Source organism: Protomyctophum parallelum (genome assembly GCF_964188405.1).
Source record: "Protomyctophum parallelum genome assembly, chromosome: 22".
Lineage (NCBI taxonomy): Eukaryota > Metazoa > Chordata > Actinopteri > Myctophiformes > Myctophidae > Protomyctophum > Protomyctophum parallelum.
In genome coordinates this window covers 3,111,174-3,122,221 of record NC_139714.1, presented here as the reverse complement: position 1 = coordinate 3,122,221, position 11,048 = coordinate 3,111,174, and the positions used below count along the sequence as shown (strand labels likewise).

General features: G+C 45.2%; 1 protein-coding gene across 1 annotated transcript in view; it reads left to right on the top strand.

Moving 5' to 3' along the window:
* Nucleotides 1–3,862: 3,862 nt before the first annotated feature.
* Nucleotides 3,863–11,048, top strand: part of tafa5a (TAFA chemokine like family member 5a) — a gene marked incomplete at both ends in the record, with an annotated part of 111,456 nt that continues 104,270 nt past the window's right edge. Inside the window, one exon of the mRNA XM_083758006.1 lies at nt 3,863–3,953. Coding sequence (XP_083614132.1) covers nt 3,863–3,953 — 91 coding nt within the window. The remainder of the gene's footprint in view (nt 3,954–11,048) is intronic.

The following is an 11,048-nucleotide window of genomic DNA, read 5'->3' as shown; positions in this document are numbered from 1 at the left end:
GAATAGATCACTCTCTTTTTCTTTTTTTTTTACATTTTGTTTGTAATTATTATGGTTTCAAAACATTAAAAAAAGAAAAAAAAATGCTTCCATTAATTAAAAACAAATTCAATGTTTCTTTCAGTCATTTCATAAAAAAATACATCTTAATAAATTAGAAAACAAAGGTTTGAGTATTATAGTGAGGATCACCACGCGGTGTGAAGCGACGTGTTGTGAGCTTGTAGATGTGTCATTTTTCGCTAGTTTGGGTCCCGGGGAGACGTCACATTTCTCTGTTGGGTCGTGGGCTAACAGGGGAACAAGAGGTATAGCATCACATTGGAGAAGTAGCAGCCATTTTCAACCTGTCTTCATATAATTGGTCCTCACTGGCATTTTTTCCCTCCTACCCACTCTGAATCTCAATGGAGGGCTGTGGACAGTTCTACCAGGCTTCTGTTTAACACCATATAGGCAGTTTTTAGTTTGGTTTGCTTTCTATTAACACAAGAAGAGCAATGGTTGCCATTATAGCATGATTGCGACTGCAGGTCGCAGTTAACTATGGAATCTAGAATTTCCTGCCAGTGTGTGTGTTGTTTGGTCACCCCCAGGCAAGCCCCCCCAGGTCATCGTGAGATCACGTGACATCATCAGGGATGGATAGTAAATGCGACCTGCTTTCGCAGTTAAGCTCATACAGTATATGGAGATCCCTGATGTCATCAATATTGGCCATAGTAAATGCGACAGCGGGTCTTCTGCATATATGGATATATGTCATTAGCCTGGGTTCCAGCCTGATTCGCTGCTTTCCACAGATCTGAAAATGTCACTGCGCTACTCAGTCTGGACAGAGGCTGCCTTCTTGACTCACATTTCATAATGTCAACTGTTACGTAGCCACATCGTTGCTGATACGTCATCAGCCAGCGCCACTCTGTCCATGCTTCTCACTGTTGAAAAGAATCACACCTGTGTGAAATGATGTGTATGCTATGTTAGCGGACACTTGACATTGCTACATAAGGTGGTCCCTTATAGGCCAAGCGCTCCCACCAACATGTGATTGGTTAGCCGATTTGCTCGTTTACATATTTCCCATAAATGCCAATAGCAATTCATGTTTTGATGTTTAATTTACGTCATATTTAGCGGAATTCTGACGTAATTTCTCTGTTCATTGTCAATGGCAAATATTGAGACGTGTGGGGACAAGATTTAGCGGACATTTGACCTGAATTCACCTTTCATTGTCAATGGACAAAAGCTGTTTATAGAAGGGTAGCGCCCATTATAAAATATTGCCGTTCGAGACCTATGATAAAAAGTAAACGATTCAGTAGTACAAAAAGAAATGTGGGGTGAGTTTAGTGAATGATAAGGGGATGTTGCAGGACAACAGCAGTAGCTGCACATTGATACAACGTCAAACTGCTGTTTTCCCTCAACCACAGTCCAATCAGAAGCCACGGTTCCATTTCAACCTTCATGGAGAATAGGAGACTGTCCAGACTGAGTAGCACAGTGACATTTTCAGTTCCGCAGGAACGCAGCGAATCAGGCTGGAACCCAGGCTAATATGTCATAACCTGTTCTGACATTCCATATGTTGATCCATTCTTCGTCTTCGATGTCTCCCTTTTGACTTTTGTCCATTTAAACTCTAGACGAGCCTGCCCCAAAGTTATTAGTGCAGCCGCACCCGGCAGCCGGCGAAAACTAGAGTTATCAACAGGCCCGAAAATTAAGGCCCGGCCTGGCCCGGCCCTACCTGGGCCCTCATTCAAACCTTGTATATTCAAGACACTGCCCCAGCTGCGGAGTTCTTATGTGTTGTATAGTCTGATGGCGGTTGGCAGAAAGGAGTCTATAACACTCTGTTCATTCTCGGAGGGAAGGTGAGCCTACGACTAATGGAGCTCACTCTGTCCTGTAAGTCACCATAGAGTGGATGTGGGGGGTTAGCCAGCATGGAGATCAGTTTGTCCCTGATTCTCCTCTCTGCGACTGACTGCAGCCCCTCCACCCTGAGGCCCACCACAGAACTGGCCTCCTTTGTGATCTTGTTGAGCTTGTTCAGCTCCCAGGCCTTAATGCCCGCACCCCAGCATACCACTGCACAAAATAGAACACTGGCTGCCACGGACTGATAGAACCTTTTCAGTAGCCTGCTACACACATTAAAGGACTCGAGCCTCCTCGGGAGGTACAGTCTGTTCTGTCCCTTTTTGTAGACAGCCTCCGTGTTGTCTCTCCAATCCAGGTGTTTGTTCAGGTGGACAAGAGGAACCTCTTCCCCCTGGATGGTACTGGGGTCGTCCTTTTGCTCCGCCTCGTGTCTATCACCAGCTCTTTGGTCTTCTTGATGTACGTGTATGTAATACACGCTCCATATATGGCCAGTGCACACGGCAGATCCCTGATGTCATCAATATTGGCCATAGTAAATGTGACCTGCTGTCGCAGTTAAGCCCATATATGGAGATCCCTAATGTCATCAATATTGGCCAGCAACTCTACATCTGACCTCAAACCCTTAGATCTCCATATATGGATATATGTCATAACCTGTTCTGACATTCCATATGTTGATCCTTCCCCGTCCATCCTTCCTCTTCGATGTCTCCCTTTTGACTGATACCTGTAACCTGTCCATTTATGGCCTGCCCCAAATGTATTTGTGCAGCCGCAAACTAGAGTTATCAACAGGCCCGCAAATTAAGGCCTGGCCCTACCTGGGTCCTCATCAAACCCTGTACATTCAATACACTGCCAGCCTTAGATCTCCATATATGGAGCTGACCTGTTCTGACATTCTATATGCTGATCTGACCTCATCACATCCTGTACACTCAAGATCCATATGGCCAGTGCAGGGGTGAGGTCCTTGCACAGGCGTCTTACTGGTAACATATGTGCGTGCGTGCGTTTATTATAATAATAATAAAAATGATAATAATAAACGCCATATATAATATTCGAAGAGATACTGTGCACGGCATGCGTGCGTGTAATACACAGGAATGCGCTATTTGGTGCGTCTCCCTTGTGCTGTACGTAACGATGACAAGAGGTTGCCTACGTTCGAGAGATAGATAGAGCGAGAGAGAGAGACAGAGAGACAGAGAGATAGAGAGAGAGAGAGAGAGAGAGAGAGACAGAGAGAGAGAGAGAGAGAGAGAGAGAGAGAGCAGCTAGCTACGCAGAGGAGACTCCGTGGCAGTGTGTGTGCTGCTCTGCCGGAGGAAGGAGAGATGCGCGTAACGACACGCAGCGGAACAGAGAGCGCTGATCATTTTCTGCGTCTCCGCCGCGCGCTCAGAGACGCTCCGTGAGAGAGAGACAGAGAGAGAGAGAGAGAGAGAGAAAGAGAGAGAGAGAGAGAGAGAGAGAGAGAGAGAGAGAGAGAGAGAGTGGGGGGACCAAAACGAAGGCTGACTGGCTGGGGGGAAACGATCTGTAACAATGTCAGTCCTAGCAGAAGCGGCGGTGGAGGTCTGATCTCCCCCCACCCACCCACCCACTCTCAAAGCCCCGTTACTCTGGCTGGCTCCTACCCGTGGATTTTCCTATGTGGCGCGTGGCGTGTCCTCATTCATCTCTGATCAAATCCAAATCGGACTATATTTGGACAGAAGGGGATTTCTCTGTGTGCCTCTCGATCCTTTTCCCTCCACTTGTCGTTTCTTTCTGCGGTGTGTGTGTGTGCGTGTGTGTTTGTGTGTGTGTGGTCCATGCACTACCTGGCAGAATGGGAGTGTGCGTGCATGCGAGCGTGCGTGCGTGCGTGCGTGAATGAGTGAGTGAGTGAGTGAGTGAGTCGAGTCCCGATCAGGCCGTCACTCACACATCCCGTCGCATCCTCCTCCACGCAAGGATGCAGCTGCGAGGAGTCGCGTGGGCGCTCACCGGAGCAGCGCTGTGCTGCCTCCTAATCCTGCTCATCCACTCCCGTCTGCTGAAAGAAGGTAATTCTCTCTAGAATGCGTCAAACTTCTGCTGCTGTTGTTGTTGTTAACAACAGCCAAGACTAGTATATGAGCTCAATTGGTTATCACGTTTAATTCCGAGAGTATAATGGGTTCCATTTGGTTCAAGGTGTATACACTTTGCAGTTCAAGGCTTTTAATGTATAGGCTATTCATGAATCTCAAATGTAGTCCTATACACCTGCCATGTTGGCGACCAACACAGGTGTTTCAATTTGTCTGATTGCCGTATAGATAGAACATTAGTTGGTTCTATGCCAGTCAGACAAACTGAAACACCTGTGTTGGTCCCCAACTACATTTGAAACTGTAGGTTATAGGCTATTAAAAAAAAAAACAATACCATACAATAAAAACATACTAAAAAGATATTATGCAGAGCTCCTGCACAAGCACGGTTGTGTTGTAGGCTACATGAGGCCGAAGCAAACCACAGTGCAAATGTTTTGGCCTCGACAAAGGTCCCCGTTTTTTAGCTGTAATTTTAGTGACCTGCTGACGTTCGTTACTTCAATCACACTCACCAGACTCTATAGCCTACTCTATCAGAACCCTATCAACAAGTCATCATCTCTCCCCCCGAGGCTTATACGGATCCATTTCTGTGGGATTTACGCATGACAGATCTAAAATATTGCATTGGTATACCACACACACACGCACACGCACACGCACACGCACACGCACACGCACACGCACACACACACACACACACACACACACACACACACACACACACACACACACACACACACACACACACCACAAAATACAGCAGGCCCACTTTTTTAGGAACCAAATATTAGGACCCATACAAGTTTTCAATAGATGGCACTATATTATTATAGCATAAGGGTTAACATTGAGGTCAAGCACTTATAGGGGGTCCATTTAAGCCCCCTGCATGTCCCCAGTCCTCCTCAATTCCAAACCCGGGATAAACATTCACAGAACCTGCAGGGCTGATTCTATAATAGTGTTTAATGCTCTCTCCCAAGCATGCTCCCTTGTCTGTGTGAGTGAATGGCATGTCTAGCCCCGCAGCATGGGACTCATGTGGTCGCTGATGCTATGGGGGGTAATTAATTGATTTTTCCCATCTTGCTGACAACCCCAGAATGGCCATTAATGACATAATTTGACGACTCCCGCAGTCATCAGAAAGCAAAAAATGTCATCCATCAAAAAAAAAAAACTTCAGCGAACGCTGTGTGTGCCGTGCATATTCCCTCTCGTTGCTATGCGCCGTCGATATCCCCCCCCCCCCACACACACACACACACACAGCCACCCCGTACAAACGCAAATTCCAATTTCCAATATCATATACTGTACGTGCCCTGCCATGCTATAGAGGGGGATGTGAAGGGGAGAGCGTTCCGCAGCGGCCATGCAACGCAGGCAGCCTCCTTGTGAAAGTCAAACGATTGAACTCCGAGCATTCGATAGGATTTTTGTATTCGTGATGCATCCCAATGGGCCCGGCATGCAGAAACAGCTCTCTCTCTCTCTGCGTGCGTGTGTGCGTCCATGCATGCATGCATGCGTGCGTGTGTGTGTGAGTGCGCGTGCGGCGTGCATTCATGTCTCTCCCTCTCGCTCTGCACTTAAAAAAAAAAACTATACATTGGCTATTTAGAACTATAGCTGTTTGAATCTATAAACATATTGGAACATTCTAAAACAAAAACGAATCTTGTGGGGGGTTCTTAAACTAACTATTTTGGAATTAGTGTGTGTGTCCTTGAGATGAACCACCTGTTGCTGCACCTGCTGTGTCTACTGTCTACACACAGGAGTAATGCTACATTAAAAAGATATTGCTACAGTAGGCCTATATATAATCCTAAATTAATAACTTCACCAACATACATGTTTTTTTTTGTTTTCGTTATGTTTTGTTTTACACAAACCTGCTCTGGTCGCACGATGCTGATTGCTTAAAGGAATCATTCACCCAATAAATGACTTCATTGCTATCGTGTACTTAACCCTGTGTTGTCTTGAACACAAGGATAATTCTCGTTTGTAAGACATCGCTTAACTCAATTCTCCTGCCAATTACGCGTATTGATGCGTTTTTATTCCAAAGCCCACACAGCCAAATCACATGATTTGACGTGTGTTGTGTTTTTCTTCTTTTTTTTTATACTAGATGGCGCTATTCACTAACCTATGAATCATTGTTTGAGTCTCATTGAAACCATGCAAGCAGGAAATCACATGGTTGCAAAAATGCTTCAAACGGAGCTCATTTACACACGCCGGGTGCATTTTAAATTTATTTTATTTGTATTTGTTTTTTTAGCATGAGACCATTTAATGTGGAAGGGTTTAAAACAAATATTTTCTTATTCTATAATATACATTGTTTGTCCACAATTCCATGCTGTATTGATGTGGTTATGTCGGTACCATTAGGAGAGATAACAGGCAAACGTTGTTCAAAATATTCTCTCTTGAAACCAATGAAACCAAATGGACCCATAAAGGTCCATTTGGTTTCATTTTACGCCCTCAAGAGTTAAAGATCTAGAAGGGTCCATTTGGTTACCAACTATCCCATCATTTAGCTGGGGACCACCTGGAAGTTGGAATCCCCTCAAGGACCACTGGTGGTCCCCGGAACACTGGTGGTCCCCGTAGCCCGGACCACATGAAAACCACTGTTCTATGGTCATATTTTGGAAAGGTAAACGCCTCGACTCTATAGAATGCATACTGGACTATACACCACTTGATATTGTTATGCTCAATTAATCAATAATTTCCTTCGTCTTTGGATTATTCATTCACCATATGACCATTTAGGACTGACGCTGCATGGCTTCTAAATCCTGACCAAAGCTTTCAGAAAAACGTGAATAGCTAGGCCTATTTAACTGTTCGTTTGGTGTGTTAAGCATTATGTTATACTTCAGCTATTGAAAAATAGCAGATCTATAGAAGCTCATAGCGCTACGAGCTTGTAGGTCTGCCATTTTTGAAAAATCTTGAAAATGTGGCGCACATCTTTGCATGCATATATATTCTTTCAGAGCGAACGTTTTTAACTCAAATCTTTGCTTCTGGGGGGTCCCTGCAACAACATAATATTTTCAGATGGGGGTCGGTGGCCAATTACATATAAGGTATAAGGTCCTTGACATGAAATATTGAGCACCACTGATATAGAAACATAGGTATTTCAGAAAACTGTCAGGATGTAGAAGACATTTTTTAGATTTCGACGTCAGGCCTAAATGGGTTAAATAATTTCAAAAATGTTAAGCCCATGCTTTAGCAACAAGAACCGCCAAAATGGGTTCCCGTCTTGAAGGGTGAAAACAAAGTACTAAAAACCAACACGCAAAAACACGGGATTCCCGTCCAAAATGGTTGATGTTTAACAAGCCGAGATGTGTGTTCAGGACGACACGGCCTAAGTGAACGATAGAAATACAGTATTTTGTAGGGTGAATTGTTCCTTGCAGCAGGATATGGACTATAGGTCTCACTGCACGGAGATGTCTCTCTGCATCCGTGCCCCGGGGCGGGCGCAATCTGCACGGGTCACAGACTGATTCTTCGCTTGTTTTAAAGGGAGCAACGGCTCAGAACACGGCTGGTGAGGCCCCGCCGTCTCTGCCGAGCGCATATTCAGGTCAAGCTGTGGCAAACATACTCTCTCTCTCTCTCTCTCTCTCTCTCTCTCTCTCTCTCTCTAATCAATTCTATAGCATTTTCGGTGCACATGTCTTTAACACTAGACAAGCATGTTTATTGTTAACCCTATTTTGCATTTCAAACACACCTATTGCCTATGCACTTAAAAATGTTTTAGTTTTGTTTCTTTTAACAATTCACATTTGTTTTTTTTATTTTCCAAATTTGCCATATGGGCGCCTTTAGCGTGCGGTACACTGACACTGACGGCATGGTACGAAGTGCATTGCAAGTATGGGCTCTGCAAACCCCCAGAGTCCCATATTCAGTGGGTGTATTTGAATGGACTGAGCAGCAGGTCAAGGATGCACGGGAACCTGAGGGGCTTTGGTTCAAGCCATCAGCCATGTGTTGTCGAGCTTGCCGGAGTGGCAAGGCAATCTTTTTGACCTTCGAGTTGTGTGTGTGCTGTGTTATTTGTCAGTATCATATTGTGCTGCCTTTACACGTATATATATTTTTTTACAGAGAGGTGATTTGCTTTGCTTTGCTTTTTTTTTATTTCTTTTTTTCTTAAGCCGGCATTTTCCTTTTGCTCCTATACACAGAATATAGCTTTTAGCCCCGGGGCCTGGCGGGGGCCAATTTAAGTTCATTATACAATGTTACGAGAGTCGGCTCTCAATGAAATCTATTCAGGGAGAGAGAGAGAGAGAGAGAGAGAGAGAGAGAGAGAAGAGAGAGAGAGAGAGAGAGAGAGAGAGAGAGAGAGAGAGAAGAGAGAGAAGAGAGAGAGAGAGAGAGATGCGTGCGTGCACACACACACACACACACACACACACACACACACACACACACACACACACACACACACACACACACAAAGAGGACAGAGAACATGCTCACTTTGGGCTGTAAGAGTTGCCAAGGTCACTGGCGGCTGTAAGGGGCTAAGACGTGTGCTGATATAATGAATTCAAAGGACTGCATTAGCGACAGTCTTTTGGGGATGGTGATAATAAAAGGCAACGCTGGCTGCTGCTGCTAGCACTGTTGCCATGTCTACTTATTATAAGAGACTTTGGAATTGTTTCTCTGTAACGTTGCATGTACTGTAAATTATAGGCAGTTTGTTGTGGGTTTTGAGCCTGTGTGTGTGTGTGTGTGTGTGTGTGTGTGTGTGTGTGTGTGTGTGTGTGTGTGTGTGTGTGTGTGTGTGTGTGTGTGTGTGCGCATGCATGCATTGGTGCATATATGCATGCTGGTGGTAGCCATGCTCTTTCTAGAGACAGCTCGTCTCATTAACGTATTGGGGGAGTGTAATATGTATGTGTGTGTGTGTGTGTGTGTGTGTACACGCACGCACGCACACACGCACGGCACATACATTAATGATTAATGCAAGGCTTCATTGCTTGTGTAATAGAGTGAACTAATCCCTTAAGGCAGCCAAGCAAAAGTCATGAATGCTGTACTCAGTACTGTACGGCCATTTTTGGGAGATCATCAAACTCTGCAGTGAAATTGACTCCTTGAACTTGGAAGGTATAATCTGTGTAATTTTAGATTTTTGCGTTGGCTGTTCGTTCAACAATAGCTGATATACAAGCTCACAGCACTTCACTTTGTGCCACGCTGTGTTCAGTATATATGCATTTTTGTTTTTACATTTTTGAAAAATCTTGAAAGTGTGAGAACTACTTATTTAGAAGGCATTTGTAGAATTGTCCTCTGGTCTTATCTAACCTGCTGGTAGGAGCTACCACTCTAGGAGGGTGGACTAAACCAACAGGCCTTTTTAGCAGTATTTGTCACACGAAGGTGGATATGGCCCGGCCCGGCATTACAATATTATGCATGGGGAACGGGGCTGGATTGAACACCACGTCACATTTCTCAAACTCGACCATTTCAATAATTGAGTGAATCTCATTTGTGGCGCTCATCGGCCGTGTTATTTGTCACGTGGCGATAGTCCATTGACAGGCTTGTGAAGTAATAAGTATAGTTTGTGACATACAGATAAATCACTGAGGAATCCCATTCACAGTCTCGTGAATGATGGTTAAACATGAGGAAATATGGTACTGTTCATTTCATTAAAAGAAAACAATATCAGTCCTTCACTATCTGTATAAAGAAGATATACGCCTCATGGCATCATGCCTAGTGACATCACAAGGTCCATATGTGGGCATTCCCAGACAATGCCCTAATACAATCCCTGTTATGCCCATATATGGAGATCCCTGATTTTAAGCCCATATATGGGAATGCACTTCCCAAAACTCAGAGACATGCCACCACCCTTCAAACCCACCTATTCAATATTTCATTCCACCGTTTTTTAAATGTATTCCTTAGTCTTAGTGTTTTCCCCCTAATAATGTTTTTATTTGTTTTCTCATGTCCCCCTTGTAAAGCATCTTTAGGTACTCAGAAAAGCATTATATACATTTGAGATATTATTATTATAATTATAAGTCTGGTTGCCCAAAGGGCCTGGCTCCATCTCACCCTGTCCTCTGCCCCTGGTTCCATCTCACCCTGTCCTCTGCCCCTGGCTCCATCTCACCCTGTCCTCTGCCCCTGGCTCCATCTCACCCTGTCCTCTGGCTCCATCTCACCCTGTCCTCTGCCCCTGGCTCCATCTCACCCTGTCCTCTGCCCCTGGCTCCATCTCACCCTGTCCTCTGCCCCTGGCTCCATCTCACCCTGTCCTCTGGCTCCATCTCACCCTGTCCTCTGCCCCTGGCTCCATCTCACCCTGTCCTCTGGCTCCATCTCACCCTGTCCTCTGCCCCTGGCTCCATCTCACCCTGTCCTCTGGCTCCATCTCACCCTGTCCTCTGCCCCTGGCTCCATCTCACCCTGTCCTCTGGCTCCATCTCACCCTGTCCTCTGCCCCTGGCTCCATCTCACCCTGTCCTCTGGCTCCATCTCACCCTGTCCTCCGCCCCTGGCTCCATCTCACCCTGTCCTCTGCCTCCTCATGGCTCCATCTCAGAGGTCTGGTTATCCAGTGAGCTGCATGGTTGGGCACTGCTGATCTGGGAAACAATGAAATGGATTGAGATCCATGCTTTCAGATGCAATCACTGTCATCCTTGTATGATGAATAGCTCATAAGTTATGTATAACAATGTGTTAATCAATAATTGACCTTGTCCTTGGACCGCCAAATTGAACCATACACTATATCCATTATTGAGTTAGAGAGCTAATATGAGGCTTCATGGTGCTGTGGTTTGACAGCCATAGTATTGAGTGATTGTGGACAGTGACGTACAGTGACACCGACATGCAGACACAATGCACTGCTCAACTATACTAACGGCTGGCATCCGTCTAACTAATTTATAGTCTTGCATATTGGGCATGAATGTCCTCGATGGAAACGCAAGTCGTGTGGATATAGGAATTATAGGA